The sequence below is a fragment of the Bactrocera dorsalis genome, chromosome 3, assembly GCF_023373825.1.
Source record: "Bactrocera dorsalis isolate Fly_Bdor chromosome 3, ASM2337382v1, whole genome shotgun sequence".
Lineage (NCBI taxonomy): Eukaryota > Metazoa > Arthropoda > Insecta > Diptera > Tephritidae > Bactrocera > Bactrocera dorsalis.
The window spans coordinates 36,725,808-36,743,188 of NC_064305.1; the positions used below are offsets into that span (position 1 = coordinate 36,725,808).

Here is a 17,381-nt window from a genome sequence, read left to right on the forward strand (position 1 = left end):
CCAAATTAGAATATGTGCGTGCGGCAATCCCCTTTTCTGCCATTCAATGGAGTACATATGGCAACGCACCTCCCCAAATACATAAAATTTCGCAATTAAATCCATAATTACTTTACATTTTTGCCGAAAAACACGCGCAGTAATGTCATTACGATCGGTTGTCGACTGTCCTGCAAATAAATTGTTTTTGATGTCATCCCACTGTAAATGAACAGATCCGGTCGACCGTATTTTCTTACATAACACATTGACTCTTGTGCATATTCGTTCATATTCCGTGGGCTACCAATATACGAAGACGGCAATATAGTTAAACGTCCGATGTCATTAATATTAGCATCATTCGCTATCGCATCTTGCAAATGAATATATTGTTCAGATCTTAATTTTGCTTGGTTGAAACGAATAAAATTAAGACGTTCTGTTTCTCTTTTGACGTACATATTAACGATGTACTGATGATATAGTTTATATAAATATAATTTTGTTCTTGTGGACGAACCATCAATCGATAAGAATAAAAATTCATGGCACTTACTTTTTTCTGTACATGTAGACCTTAAAATAAGTGGAAAATGTGACTTAAGAAATTTCTATAAATGATGAAATGTCAACACACTGAAAATATTATTTACCTGTTCGTGGATCAATCATTAGTATAATTATATTATAGCCATCGTCATCTTTCCAATGCAATAATGGGTATTGTAATGCGTCGTAACTACGATGAAGTTCCGAAACACGTTGCAATTGGTTATTTCTACGATGAAATATAATATCACGTGATTGAAACTGATCACCACGAATTACAATTGCAACCTCATCAATTGTCGGTGCATTGAATCGCCTTTCATGCTCTCCAAAAGGTGTTCTATCAGCCCTTATTACGATTTTTTGATGATCAGAGGGCATACGATCGAGAGCAATTTTGAACAATTGAACTAATGCGTTATGCTGATGGAAAAACCTTTGTAGCTCACAAATAATTTCTCGTCTTGCATTCAAAGCAATTGCACAACGTTGATCCAATTCACGATTTCCATAACCAATAAAACAAATTTGCAAAAATTGATAATCAGCGTCGGGGTATGGCAATAACGAACCAGCTTGATGATAAATTTGGCCCTGAATCTGCAACATGTATGCAATTTTTGGTATATGTTGCATAATAATTTTTAAAACTATAGAATACTTTTATGATTCAGATTGATTGGGACAATCCTGTTTAAGTATTTACATTAAACGTCGGCATAAAATTATCTCTAATAATGTTAGTAGCACCAAAAGAAGACATTTGAAACGCCGAATTGTATTGTTGAATATGACTCGAAAAGTGCTTCGAATTTTCAGAAGTCCCAAAAATTAATGAAGACAATGGTTCGGGTGGAGTTTCTAATGGTGGCAATCTCACTTTGCCATTAGCACAACACATGCCGGGCGTTTCACCTGGAAATTTAGCCGCATCACAATGTGGACATATTGCGTCCATTATTCCAATATATCCGTAGAAACTGTAATTAATCTGACTGTTGTAATTAAAAGCAGCACGGATAATTTCAGGTACAACAGATTTATTTCGTGCATTACGTTCACGCTGCGATGCATTAGCATGTGCTCGTTCATCTGGAGTCTGTGATCGCCTTTGTAATGCCGTAGCATTTGCATGACGCGTTCGCCGACTTATATTTCCTCGTGTGGGTCGTGGAATTTTTCTTTCAATTAAAAAAGAATAAATTAGATTAAAAAAATGCCTACATTAATAGTGGTACACCATATGTTTTATCAAATAAGGAAACACATACATTCGTGTAATTCATTTCAACAGTTCAAAACTTACCGGTTTTTGCTCGGAAATTTGCTTTGCGCTATATTTATTTTTTTCACAAATTCACACAAACTGCAATAATTATTTAAAAAAAAAAATATAATAACTAATAATTTTGCACCGCGGTAATTTCGGACACTACTGAACGTATGGGCCCAAAGAAAACGCTCCAGCGATGTTTACACTCCAATGTCATATATTCTCCTAATTTGAATTTTCTTAATGCTAAGAGTCAAAGCTCTATATACCTACAAAAAACAAAATATTCATGTATTTCTCTATGCAAAATAAATGCACCGTAATATAGTTCGATGTCTTTTCAAAGCCTACTTTGTTTGTCGATCTGCCTGCTACATACATACCTACATGTTGATATAAATATAATGCAAGTAAGTTTGTAGGTGGGAATAATAAGTATGCTAGTTAAGACGAAAGTTCATAAATTTTGAGAGCGAAAGAGCGTAGCTAAGTAGGTCACAAATCGTTTAGTAAATGATTAAACTATTATTGATGTATGTATGTTAATATGAAAACGTATAATCCGCTGGCTAAGTGGGATGAATCTGACCAAACAAATGCGTTTTTGGTGTGTTTTTAAAAATAATTTCACCATACATTGAGCGCTTTTCAGCTTTCGAAGCTTACGAAGTTGAATTTAAAGTTTCATTTTTTTTCAATATAACGCAGCTTGATAAACAACACTTTTTGTTTGACCGCAAGTCTCCTGGAATTTGACTTTGAATCTTCCAGGTTAAGTCAACAACATCGGTATTTTTGGCAGTTAACATTGCGCGTGCACTTAAAGAGTCGTAGTTACGACAATTTGTCCAATGTCCGAACATTCGTGATGAGTTCATCTTTTGTTAATTGATAAACGGCAGATAGAAGAAAAAGATATCAACCGAAATTGACCATTTTCCAATACTTAGCGAATACGATATAAAATTTTCTCGGCAATGTGATTTTTGTTGGTATCCCATAATTTACGCGGGTTTGAAGGCTGATATGTCAAAGTGATCATCGCGAAAAGTGTGCGGCCTTCATTTCCATTCGAAGTATCTATCGCATCGTACATCTTTTGATTCCAGCAATTGCAATTGCTGGCTTACTTCTCCAAAACTTGCGCACACCTTACCATTCACAGTACGCAATGGCTCAAATGAAGTTGAACCGCGTACATTAATCATTAATAATCAACCGATCGTCGTTTTCTGGTGGATTGTGTAAATTCATCGGAAGGCATTAGTTGAGAACACACCTGGACGTCAATCTACTGGTTGGCCTTGCTTTCTGTGCAAATATTTCTTCCACGATGCATTCCAAGTATAATATCAAGGTATTTCCGAAGAGAGCAATGTTCTTGCAAACGGATCACTGACGAAAGTTGAGCAAAAACTCGTAAATGTTAATTTTGTTGCTGGCGGTGTTTCCACTGGCTGTACTGTATTCCCTGGGTTGAAATAAACTCTTTGGCCATTCTTCAAATTAACTGCGAGACGCACAACAGTCGAAAAACGTACATAAATTGCAAAAATAAATATCCTACAAATCACTTTAGTGCAGTTCACGTATCAACCGTATCGTTCAAGACCAATAACCGCCATGTTGCTTCCTTTGGTGTAGTACTTACAAACGTATTTTATCGATTACACCAAACTGCAATACTTAACATTGATATGAGTTTTGAATGTGAGTTAGACAATAATGATGAATATAGTACGATCCATTTGTTATCAACTTCGAATTTTTTTCTGCATCAGGAATTTCCGCAGAAATGATTTCATCAATTTGATCTGGTGTAACCACCATCCAAAGAATAATGTGTGCGTGCGGCAAACCTCTCTTTTGCAACTCAACAGAGTACATCTAGCATCTAACAGCACCATATATACGTTTCTTCAAGATAAAGTCCATCGAAGCTGTTGCTTGAAAAGTCTTGCTGTGATATCGTGACGATCGCTTGCTGATTGACCGCGATGCATAATACCGCACGTACATATGTCATCGCATTCTGGGAGTACTCGTTCATGTGCCTTGAGCTGCAAATGTAAGTTGATGCCAAAAAGAACGCCGACCGATATTATCGCGACCTCTTCGTGGCATCGAAACAAATTTCAATCTTTTCCTCACTAAAAGCATACAGTTTTTTTTATTTCTAAACCTTCCCCGATTCACACGGAACATTCTCTTGAAAAATTCATCAATATTGGTTCAGCCGTTCTCTTAGCGTTACAAACGAACAAGCATTCATTCGTTTGTATGAGAAAAAGAAAAGGGCTGTTTTAGGGGGTTTCCGGCAATTATTTGAATTTTTTTCTCCGCAGAAACCATCTCTGAACATCAGCGAACATTTTAAAAAAAGAATTATCAAATTTGGTTCAGTCGTGTTCTTTCTACACAATCTTATCTTTCTCGCTCTTAGTCGCCAATGGACTTGCGCATTTCCTTAGTATTTCGATAATATCTCAAATTTTTATGGTTTCCCTCATTTACGCCTTCAGTTGTTTAACCTTTTATCATTTCTCATTCTTCAACAAAATTCGCACTTTTTCTTCACCTCTCTCTCTCTTTCTACAATACTCACTTCCGTCCCTTTGTTGCCATTTGATATCTTCAAATGCTACGCCTATGGCTTATCCTCCTCGCCAACACAACTTTTTTATACTTCGCTTTGCATTTCTCATGATAGATTTGCTGTGGCAGTGATGGATCATTTACTTAAATAATTTCGAATTCCTAAATCGTTCGTTGGTATATCGTGCGGCTCTAGCTGTTGCTAGATCTCTAATAAAATTTGGCATTTTTGTATTCTTTTTCAAAGAATTACCTATTTTTCTCGTCCAAATAAATTATAAATTTTTCATTATCAGTGAATTAGGTGTGTTCTCAGAAATTTGAATTTGATATTACCAACATATTTTCATCAGAATTTTGAATACTTAATCTAAATTATTTTCTCTTTCCAGTTCCTTAAGCAAACATATGTAGACCTAAATGCAACCTTTTCTATCTAAAAAGAATATTTTTTTACTACATACACGCAAACCAATATATCAAAATAATATTTGTATGGAAATCATCGATTTCAATACTAGGTTGAATAAATTTAGGAGCCTGGTTTGTCTCTTGTGAAATCAGCAACACGATTTCTATTAGCAACACCTGCTAAGCGTTGAATGAAACTTTAAAATTGAAAATGCATCAGTTACATTGTTAAAAGACATACTGCCTACATTTAGGGTTTAATTTTATTAATATTAAAGCTGATAACTTTTAAGCAATTTGACTGGAAAAAGGCAAGATAGAATCATCTGAACACAGCCTTCGTGAGCACTTAATTTTTCGAAATGATGGTTGAAGTTAAAATTGGCTCCCACTACCTAATATGGAAATAAATTACACGATCAGTTTGTGGTATAGCCAGGAATCTTTTAGTATAACATATGCACTTTACATACTGAACGCCAGCGAAAGTGTAACATCGGAACATAGCCAACCCGATTTTCCAATAGATAACGATGGAATAGATGTTTTATTGCCCGACGATGATGAAGTTTCCAGTAGCAATTACCCGCTAGGAGAACAATAAAGCAGAAGGGACGTTAATCGTATACTTGTACAAGGTAGTATCAAGCATAGTGTGCGACAAAATTAAGGTCAATAAACTGGTTGGACCTTATCAGTGTGGCTTTAGATCAGATAAATCTTCTATCGACCAGATTTTACCATACGCCATATCTTGGAAAACAGCCATGAAAGAAAGATTGACTCACACCACCTCATCGTAGACAGCACGAATACGAACTGCCTCTATGCCCCTAAGTCTGAACTTGGTATTCTGCAAAGCTAATACGGCTGTATAAGTTGACGATGAGCAATACCAAAAGCTCTGTCAGGATTGGGAAGGATTTATCCAAGCTACATGACAGAAAACGGGGTTTCAAATACGCAGACCCTATCGTTTGACTTCTTCAATCTATTGTTGGAGAAAATAATACGGGCAGCAGAGCTAAATAGAAAAAGTACAAGTGTACAGCTGCTGACGTACGCCGATGATATTAATATCATTGGTATCAACAACAGCGGCGTTTGTTCTGATAGTGAACGAGGGCAAGGCGAAATATCTCCTATCATCAAACAAAGAGTCATCGTATTCGCGACTTAGTTTTTGATTCAGTACTTGCAAATTTAAGCAGAGGAAGGTCTCCACTTCGTTAGAGAGATCAGGTGAAGAAGTACTTAGCTGTACTTTGTATCTCAAGTATCCTAGTATCACAATCTTCTAAAGACTGCATGCTTACCGTGGGAAAATACAAGAATTAATTTATATCTTTGCTTAGTAAATCTCATTTCTGGGACTGTCTTACACAATTGCGCACAACAACAGCATTTTCTTTGCTCGCTGCTTTTTTATTGTTTTTTTTTCAATTTGTGTGCATTTTCTTTTGCCGCGTTCGGGCACCGAGCAAACGTTTCACTGCCTTAGTTATGTGCTTCGTAGGTTTGCTTATGCCAGTGTCACGCTGTCGCTTTGTGCGATTTATAATTTTATCAACATGAAAATCGTTTAAAAAGTTTGGTTTATCGTGCTTTCTCTTCGCGGTGCTTTTCAAATGCTTTTTACTAACGCGAAAGCCTTTTCCTTATATCCGTTGTATTGGTTACATTTTTAGTATACTCTACCGTTTTCTAGATTCTTTTTCAACTATTGCTCAAACTTTACCTCAGCGTTTTCTTTGCTTATTTGTTTTATGTTTTGTTGTTGTTGACTCCGTTAGTGTTGCTACACTATGTGGTATCATGTTGCCTAAACTTGTTAACTTTCGCAACGGATTTCTCTTTCCGATTGTTTGAATTTTTGTCACTTTCTGCATTTTCTTATTACTCGCTTCTTTACACACACATCTCTACTACCACACGGATTCTTGACAAATTCAATTTGTAGTTCAAAAAGTAAATTTTAAGGGGCTTCACTTGTTTAAACCCAGCTATCTTCGACTTAACTAGTTAAAGCTTTGTCTGTGGTATAATAATCATTTATACGCCCTCCTTTCCGCACATATTTATCGTGGTTGCTAGTGTGTGGGCTTGCTTTCATTTTTTTGTGGCTGATGGCATTATTTCGCGACCCAAACTGTCTGTTGCAATAATTTCAGTGTGAAGGTCAAAAGATTTCAAGGTAAAAGTACGAAGAGGTCACATCTGAACACTGCACACAATCGCTTAAGCAGCAGCACTTTTCAATTCGACGTCGTCAGCGTTCAACGTTTGACGGACAAGCTGACGCAGGAAACAAAAGGTTCGGAGGTGGCAGCCGCTGACTTTTTCTTTACATCAATTTTCTCTTTTCGTTATTTCTTCCATTCAAAGAGTTACTCTCCTCTCGCTTCACGTTTATCAAAGTGGATTGAATTTGTACATTGAGCTGTGGAGTAACGTATTGCTCATACTTTGGCAATCAGTGAGTTTAAGTTGACTTTGACAAATACGACTATATATCTGCGTATAATATTTTCCGGAAATATCGTTAAATGGCAGGAGTGAAAGTAATCACTTTGTGCCTGTTAAGTTAATGGTGTTGATGACTTTAAATGGGTTTAAGCTGGAAAATTCTTAAAGTATCATGGCTTTTCGGCCGAATTCAGAGTTTTTTTTTTAGGGAATGCAATAGTTTTTAATTCAACGATTCTTAACTGGAATTAATGATAGCCCCCAAAAGTTCTCTTTAAATGAGTTTTGATGAGAAAAAAGAACCATGTTTAGTTTGTAAAATAATTTTACAGAGACAGATTTAGTAGTCACTAAAAAATGCGACGGAGAAACTGTTTTCAGGTGAAGTTGTGGAACATTGAGCATTTATGTAGCATACCAAGCGATATGGCATTCATTAATTGTGGGCCTTCAGCAAGAGTTTTATGAATACATATACATGAAAGAGGTATATGTATATTTGAACAAATTGGTGTATAAAATTATCCTCGTGGTCCGACTGCAACTTCATTATATTCTTCTGGAATATCTTAATAAAAACAACAATTTCTCCAGCCAATATAAAAATTAGTAATTTCCACAAGATGAACAAATTCTCTTTCCCATAATTCAAAGAGAACAATGGCACAACCTTTCAAGTAGTTATTGTACTTTTAATGTAATGTCACCCTTAAAAATAAAAAACTTCAATATTTTAATATTTCTTTCAAGAGCAGGCCACAAGCCAATCAATATTTAACCCATTTACAACCATTGTACTCGCTTGTCTACAGAAAATCAGACAAGTTTAGGCATGTGGCGTAACTCAATGCTAAGTATTTGCACACAAATTTTTGATCATATGCCTAGTTTTATTCCTAGAAACAACAAACAAAAATACATTCGCTTCACGCGAATTCATAACGGCACTTTTTATGGCGTCAACTTCTGTGCGGTTTCTTCATATTGTGTGATTTTGTGTCTTTAGTCATTATTTTGCTGTTAGTTTTAAAATTGTGTGTTGTGTGAGATAAGACTAAAGAGATCAATTTTACAAAAAAAAAAACCCATTTGAAAAACCTATTCTTATTTGAGGTATGTGCCTTTCAAAAGTTATGTACCCGCTTAGGTACAATGGCAAAATGTGTAGGTGAAATAAAAAATTGTATCTTTTGGTTAGGATGGCTATTTCCACTTTGTGTTTTTATGGAAAGAGATATAAACAACTTTCACAGGCTTTAGCTGACATCGCGGATGATGATGAGGCAGATGACGTCGATATCGTTATGATTCCTCCTGATGTCGATGTCAATAATGTCGTAACTATGGGAACTAATTTTGATACGGTTGAACCGTTGAAATACGTAAAAACTGGAACAAAAAAAGATAAGTATACCTCAGCCAAATTTACTTTCAAATTACAATCACGGTATGGGCGGTGTTTTATATACATTTACGACCTGATCATGTAGGTCGTAAATGTAATGTCCACAATGGTAAACGCTTGGAAGCTGTACAAAGACGTGAATAATAGTACCAAAGATTTGCTTGAGTTTCAACGTGACATTACGCGATACTACCTACGACACTACACATTGAAAAGATATTCTAAGCGCGCGTTAGCTCCAAGTGTTTTTACAGCTGGAGGAGCACATTTTCCAAAGAGAATCCTCAAGCCTCTTAGATGCAGAGTCTGCCATAAACGAAACAGGTAGATTTGCGAACTATGTGGTACTGCTTTGTGCGTGGAACGCGACTGTTTTAAAATAGCCCACTCATAAATATTTTATACACTTTTGATCATTGTACTCGTGTGGGTACAGCAAAATTTTCGTATATGTAATAAAAAAAACAAAAAAATTTTTGTTCATCTCTGCGATGGTATAAATCAATAAAATACTGAAAATTTTAAATAAACTTATTTTTTGACTCCTTGGTTGTAAATGGGTTAAACTACACCTTATGTCATCAATTAAAAATATTCATTCGCAAAAGACTCTAAGTACCTGCTTAGATAGTACTATATATCATATTTACTAAGTACTAATCATCCCCGCCGGTAACAGCTTGTCTTCAAAACAACAATTTTTTATTAATCTTGCACTAATAACATCAAAAAATTTTCTTTTAATTTTTTTCTTTTTTTTCAATATAAAAATTCTCGTATATGAATATGTGTTTTGCACGAAAGCGTACAATTTTACTTAATTAAGCTTCATAAATACCAATTGTATTTGTGTTGTGGGAGTTGTGTCATGAGGATTAGCATAGCACAAATACATAGCAAAATCATAGTCAAAAGCCATGAGGCAAAATAAATAAAGTAAGCAACTCTGTAGGAAAAAAGGAATATGAAACTACAAGCTTGAAGGCACGAGCTTGACATGAAGCTATTGAAATTTTCGTTTTATTGAAATTTTTGCACAGGAAACAGGATATAATAATATATGTATAAAACAGATATATTTTTGACTTCGAAAATCTTCGACATTAAGTTTTCGGTATTATGAAGCTATCGTTACAACACTACGTCTACTTCGGAGGATGAATTTTTCATTTTCTAATTTTGTACAATTTCGAATCTTAGTGAAAGTGTTAAAGGTAAAGGCGCTCAACTTTGCTAATCTTTTTCACATATGCAGAACACTACTAGTGACCTATTTCATAACTAAAATGCTTTCTTATATATACACACACATAAAAACGAAAACAACAAGTTAAATTGAAAATTTGCGAAATTCGAAAACTCATGCAAAATTAACTGGTTTTATTTGAGCGGAGAGATACTCAAAGCTACATATGTCGACAGAGATGTTGCTTACGCTGTCTGCACAGCAGACTTCTAAGCGGGGGCACAGTAAATAATTTGCGACTGACTTGCAAAACATTTTATAGCAGCAGTTGAATTACCGAGTGAACCGAGAGAATTATATAAAAAGACGTAGAGACGAATTAAGAAAGAGAATGGGAGCATAGTGACGAGCGATTATATAGCAACTATTATAATATATTTATATTTCCTCGGAACTTAATAACGTGCAATTGTTACTCGAGAAACTCTGAACCTAGAACTCTAGAAAAGTTGAGTCGTTGCTAATAATGTTTAAATCCTTAAACAGTGAACGGTGTGTTGCATTTTCTAAGATAAAAAACATGTAAAAATCATTTATTTGGAATATAGACGTCAGTGAACACATTTTAAGTTTGGTTGTGCGTTCGAACTCGAATTGAGTCTGTTGGAAAAGAATAATTGGTTACATTTGACTTAAATTAATTACATAATTGGGGCCTCTGGCTTAAAGGTAAACTTAGACAATATCTAGAATTTTAAAAAATCTGCCTTCTACAACAAACGTATTTCCTCCGAGTTTTACCTTCCCTTTGTTCTTAAAATCTATTAATTTTTTTGGTGACAACTGAAAACTCTCCGCAGTTGTTGGCTAACCTGAAAAGAAGTTAGACTATATATAAAAACACAGCAATAAGAAAATGTTCACATTTTTTTCACTAGTGTACAAATCAGAGAACGGCATCGGCTGAATGAAAAACATTCGTACGCACTCAACAGCCGAATAATCACACTGTTCGGATCAGCCGATCCAACATGCATGCGCTCACATTTTCGTTGTTGATTTTAAATTCACTCGGGTGTGTGCGATTTTTTGTTTCACTCCGAGTTTGTTCGGCTCGTGTTCAATATAATGATTTCGGAAGCTTGCTCATTCGGTTCAACAATCATTGTTTTGAACAAGAACAACACTCAACTCGCAAAAATCAACTCGTATGATTTTACTCATGCGCGCAGCAAGCGGCACTTTTTCCGCACAGATGAAACGTGAGAAGAACGAAAACAAAAACAAGCTACAACAACAAGCTGCAGTTCGTGGAACGCATGGGGCTTGCATAGAAATTGTTACTGTACATGCACGCTCACATCGTGTCGTCTTGTCGCTAATAGTTTACTCATAATCAATCAACTCAAATTGAACCGAATGAGGCTTTCGTCAACACATGCTCATTCTTTTGAACGCTGACTTTTGTTCAGTGAGTTGAATTGAGTGAGAAATTTTGATCCGAAGACTCAAGATCCTCGGAATGATGTGTACGGCAAAATTAGTTGATTTTTACTCATCACTCTGGTTTTTTCAGTGAGTTAGGTTGAATGAAAAAGTTCGCGTATGAGTAAATCAAGAAAATAGTGATTTTTGCAGTTCTCTGGTACAAATACTACATAAATATATGAATGTCGTTAGTTGTTAATCCTCGCTGCTTGATTAACATGGCACACAGTCCTCAAAGTAGCATATCTGTTTCTGTATGAGCAGCTGTTACTTCGCTCTTTCGCTGCAGTTTGCTTACCCTCTGATTTTTGCTGTGCTGTGCGAAGCTGTGCGCCAATGCATTAAATTAACACGAAAAAACGTTAACTTCGGCTGCCCCGAAGTTAATATACCCTTCACAGGTACATATTTTAGTAACTATGCGTTCACTTGGTATTGAAGCTATATGCTATAGTAAACCGATCTGAACAGTTTCTGCGGAGATTACATTGTTATCTTAGAAAATAACTTGTGCGAATTTTTGTAAAGATACAGTGTCAAATGTGAAAGTTTTCCATACAAGAACTTGATTCCGATCGTTCATTTTGTAAGGCAGCTATATGTCATACATAGGCTGCTATATACATATATTTCTGGCCTAGGCAACACTAAGTGTTGCCAGGTGCAATCTGACATTTCCATTGGAAAGTTTGACATTTTTAGCATAACATCACTCAGAAGGTTTTGTCATTTAATCGTGAATGGTTTTATTTACAGGGAATTAAAAAATTCATCTCGGCCAAAAGATGGAATTAACTCGTGAACATTTTCGTGCAATAATTTTTTACAACTTTCGACGTGGATTATCACGACAAGAGTGCATCGATGAACTAAAATTTTTGTATGGCTATGAAGCACCATCCTATAGCACTGTGAAAAACTGTTACAACGTATTCAATCGTGGCCGCCGCTCGCTCAAAGACGAATTCCATGTGAACTGATAATGCAAGACCGTCATGTAACATACCTTCAGATAGAGGCATGCCTATGTATTTCTCCCACCAGCATACATTCGAGATTGCATGAACACCTGGCCGTAAAAAAGGTTTGTTCTCGTTGGATCCCGCACAATTTGACAATCGCTCAAAAAAAGGCTCGTGTGGATTGGTGTAAAGAAATGGAAAAAATACGATCGCGGTGCTTCACAAGACGTTTATAAGATCGTCATAGGGGACGAATCATGGATCTATGCGTATGAGCCCGAAACAAAACAGCAATCGACCGTGTAGGTCTTCCAAGACGAGCCAAATCCAACGAAAGTTGTTCGTGGAAGAAGCACTTCGAAGCAAATGGTCGCCTGTTTCTTCGGCAAAACTGGTCATGTGGCGACTGTTCCGCTTGAGCAACGTAGGACGGTCAATTCTGAGTGGTACACCACCATTTGTTTGCCTGAAGTCGTTGGAGAAATTCGAAAAACCAACAAGAGAAGACGAATCATTGTGCACCATGACAATGCGAGCTCTCACACATCGGCTCAAACCAGCGCCTTTTTGACCGGCCAAAACGTCAAATTGATGGGTCATCCGCCGTACAGCCCTGACTTGGTATCTAATGACTTCTTTTTATTCCCACACATCAAGAAAATAATGCGTGGTCAACGATTTTCGTCGCCAGAAGATGCTGTTGAAGCATTCAAAAACCATGTTTTGGAGGTGTCTCAATCGGAGTGGAAAAAGTGCTTCGAAAATTGGTTTGAGCGCATGCAAAAGTGTATAAATCTTGATGGAGAATATTTTGAAAAACAATAAAACCATTTTCGTTGATAAATATTCCTATTTTCATTATTAGGCCAGAAGTAGTGGTCCGATATCGGCAGTTCCGACAAATGAGCAGCTTCTTGAAAAGAAAAAAATTTGCAAAATTTCAAAAGATTATCTTAAAAACTTAGGGATTAGTTCGTATATATACATACGGACAGACAGACGGACATGGCTAAATTGACTCAGCTCAACATACTGATCATTTATATATGTATATACTTTATAGGGTCTCCGACGCTTCCTTCTGTGCGTTACAAACTTTGTGACAAACTTAATATTCCCTGTATAAAAATAAGGGAATTTACTTTGAAATTCTATTAGACTCAATTCACTCAATGTAAGATATGTGTTTAGATAATAGTGGCAAATAAACTGGATTTACGGCATATAAAAAGCAAAATCAAAGGCAGCAGTAAATCGAGGCAGTTGCCACAAACTCTGCTCTCTCTCTCTCTCTGCGAGTGAATGAAGGGGAAGTGCGTACACACATATGGAATGCATTTGCAAAACATTTGTATGTATTTAACGGATTTTGTTATTTCCTCACATGCAGGAACGCCAGAGGAGTAACAAAACGCGATCCATTTAACCGCGCAATGCGTTTTTGAAATGGACATGAATTCAAAGTTTCACCACGTCGACCTCCTCAGTGCTTTGCATATACAGGGTAGGCCATTTAAAGTTGACCCATTTGTTTCTAAAAAAAAAGAACAAAAGAAAACAATGTTTTTTGTTCATTTCAAAAATAATTTATTTTGGTCCAAGGGGATTTGTTTCAGCTAATATTTAAAAATTAGATCGCGTAAATGGGCACCTTTAGCTTTGACAGCTAAATGCACTCTTTTTTCGACATTTTCCATGACTTTGGCCAATGTTTCGGATGATATGGCGGCTGTTTCACGTCGAATGTTGGCTTTCAGTTGAGCTAAGGTCTTTGGCTTATTAGCGTATACCTTGGATTTCAAATAACCCCACAAATAAAAGTCTGGTGGCGTCAAATCTGGTGATCTCGGTGGCCAGTCAACATCACCATTTTTCGATATCAATCGCCTATTGGCCCATTTGCCAAAATTAAGGCGTCGCGGATAATCAGCTGGGTTTAGTTTTTGTGCCATTTGAATTTTATATGGAAACATCTTCAAATCTTTATGAATTATGCGTCGGAGAGTAGTGCGAGAGATGTCTAATTCCTGAGAGCGGCGATAACTCGATGTCGATGGAGTCTCCTCAATACTGGCTCGTACAGCTTCGATATTTTCATCAGAACGTCTTGTGCGTTGTCTGGATGCATGACTGGCATTACTGAGATTACCGGTGTTCACAAATTTTGCGTATAAAGACTTAATTGTGTTCTTAACTGGAGCACTTTTCACTTTATTTTTTTTGCGAAACGCACGTTGAGTTAACACAATTGAAAAGTTATTTTGAATATAAAGCTGAACAATTTCAGCGCGTTCTTTTGGAGTGTACTGTTCCATAAATATAAATTGTCTTCGAATGACGCTTCTAACGCGGTATGACATTAGCCGATTTGTCAGCGCTGTTAAAAGTTACAGCGTTGCCAGATGGGTCAACTTTAAATGGCCTACCCTGTATGTATGTGTGTTAGTAAAATTAAAATAAAACGTATTTTATGTAACGTATTTTAGTTTTTTTTATTTCATTTTTATATTTCTTCCCTCCCTTTTTCCCTTTTTCCCTAAGTTCCTTGATCCACATTGTCCTAGACTCGTTAATCTCATATTCTCATGGTAATGTTTTCTCTCCTTCTATGCATAAATGATCAGCATGACGAGCTGAGTCAATTTGGCCTTGTCTGTGTGTTTGTCCGTCCTCCGTATATACAGGTACGTGAAATAGTCCCTCAAGTATTGATATATCGGTCTAAAACTGCTCATGTCTTTGAATCGCCGATATCATACCACTAAGCACATATGTAGTTGACATACAAACTGATCAATCAGAATAAATTCTTGTTTGACTTCTTTATTTATGAAGGGTTCGCTGTAACCTTCATAGGAATTATAGTTGGAGATTATTTCAAGAAATATAAATAAATGTTTACTAAAACAATTGTGAAGCAGCAACCATCTTGTCTAACATATCAATACCCAGCATTGTATTTTTCTTCTTTCTATTTAATCCGCTTAACTCGTCTTGACTCGCATATATACATACAGTCTGCATGCGTTTCACTCATTTTTCAGGACATATTGTCGTAAACTTCTGGCGATTTGTTATCCGTTGTCTCCCGATATATATTAGGTTGTCAAATATCTCCCTCCCGCTTTTTTGCTCTTTATTCAATGCTTTATAAAAAGAGTTCGGATTTAGTTCAAATATGCGACATTTCGTTCGATAATCTGTTTCTATCTAGACGGCAACTTCACAATACCCCCTCCATTTTTCACAAGCCTATTTTGAGTTCAACTTTACACCAACAAGGGCGTTCACCATGGACAGGAACAGGTGGTGATCACTTGGTGCTATGCCCGGGCTATATGGTGGATGCGATGAAACCTCCCATCTGAGCTCCCGTAGCTTTTAACGAGTCATCAACGAAGTGTGTGGCCTTGCGTTGACCTGGAGGAAAACTACACCCTTCCTGTTCCATCCGCTTTAAAAATGGGTCGAGTTTGTTTCGTTTCAGCAGCATATCGCAGGCGTTGATTCGGTCCAGAAGGTTTTTTTCCGTCAAATCATGCGGCACCCAAACATCAAGCTTTTTTGTGTATCCAGCTTTCTGCAGATGGTTTAAATGGTTTAGTGACTAACTCCCATCTTCTGGGCGAATGTCGCGAGATGCCACATGCCGGTCTAATTCGATGTTTTCCATGATTTGATCGGTATTCGTCGTCACAGGTCTTCCGCCGGCTAGCTTATCAATGGTGTCGTTTTCATCGTTGTATCTCGAAACCATTCCCCCACGGTTCAAAGTGATAGAGTACCATCACCCAAACACCTTTAATCTCACAGAACGTTTCTCTAGCGGATTTGCCTTTAACGAAAGCAAACTATAAAATAGCGTGGATTTCGGCGTTAGTGAACTCCTAGTTTACACGTCTATAACTGTTGAACGCAATATTCAAACTAAATATGCATAGCGTCGTTTTGTAGGTTATGTCAAGATTTTTCAAAGATGTATAGTATTGCCAGATACGAGCTCTGTAGCGCTTTATACATAGCCGCGAAACTCAACAAAAGACAAAAAGGCGGAAAGGAGATATTTGACCCTGGTTAAATAGATTCAGCTCGTCATGCTGATCATTTATATTGATATAAAGTTGATTAATTTCGAGGTTCAATACTTTTTGAAAGAAAAAACATAGATACCACAAATTTAGCGGGGAATGTTTATTATCATTCGCAAGAACATTCTTCGGCATCTATTTTTTTAAGATTATCTCTTTATGCCCATGTCTCTGATGGCCATGGCTACGTCTCTGATTCGTTGAATTCGCTTTTCGATGACTCGTTCGAGCATTTCGACTTGAAACTTTGCACATCCCCACAGGAAAAATTCCAAACCGTTAAAATATCTGCTGACCAAAGTATTCTCTCAACAACATGCGATGTGCGGGAAATGGTTTTGTATTGTTGAAACGAAATGTCGCCGAGATCACGAACTTTAATTGCAGGCATCAAATAGTCGGTTATCATCAAAAGTTACGTTCTCACCCCCATAATTTTTAAAGAAATATGGACCGATGGTTCCACCGGCCTAAATACCACACCAAACTGTTGTTTTTCTGGGTGAAATGGCAGTTTTTGAATCTCTTCAAGTTGCACTTCGTCGCATATGCAGCAATTTTGCTTGTTTACGTACCCAATGGGCGTACTTCGGATATTTTTGGAACTTTACGAGAGCCCATAGAGCGAAGCGATGTTATTTGGAGTTTCTTCAATACACGGTGTACGTAGTCTATTCGGTCGAATATGATCCAATAAAGAATGCTGGGTCTCAAGATGGGTGATGGTGTTGTGAATTGTACGTTCAATAGGCCTATTATGATTACGAGTGAAGCGCGTGAAACACATTCTTTACAGAACGTGAATTTTCGTAATAAAGATGAAATTTCAAACAATACTGAACCAAACTAACTTTACAGGTTGATAGACTCACGCATGACTTGTCAAAAAAAAGCTATTGAAAATACCATCTCTACTTTGATAACCCTTTACGCATATAGCATTTAATAGAGTACCCAATGTTCCCTTCGTAGTAAA

General features: G+C 36.7%; 1 protein-coding gene across 1 annotated transcript in view; it reads right to left on the reverse strand.

The window, feature by feature from the left end:
* Positions 1-212: 212 nt before the first annotated feature.
* Positions 213-17,381, reverse strand: part of LOC125777378 (uncharacterized) — a 116,824-nt gene continuing 99,655 nt past the window's right edge. Inside the window, exons 2-3 of the mRNA XM_049452142.1 lie at positions 636-1,446; positions 213-558 (exon numbers count right to left, since the gene is read on the reverse strand). Coding sequence (XP_049308099.1) covers positions 383-558; positions 636-1,167 — 708 coding nt within the window. The 5' untranslated portion in view covers positions 1,168-1,446 and the 3' untranslated portion in view covers positions 213-382. The remainder of the gene's footprint in view (positions 559-635; positions 1,447-17,381) is intronic.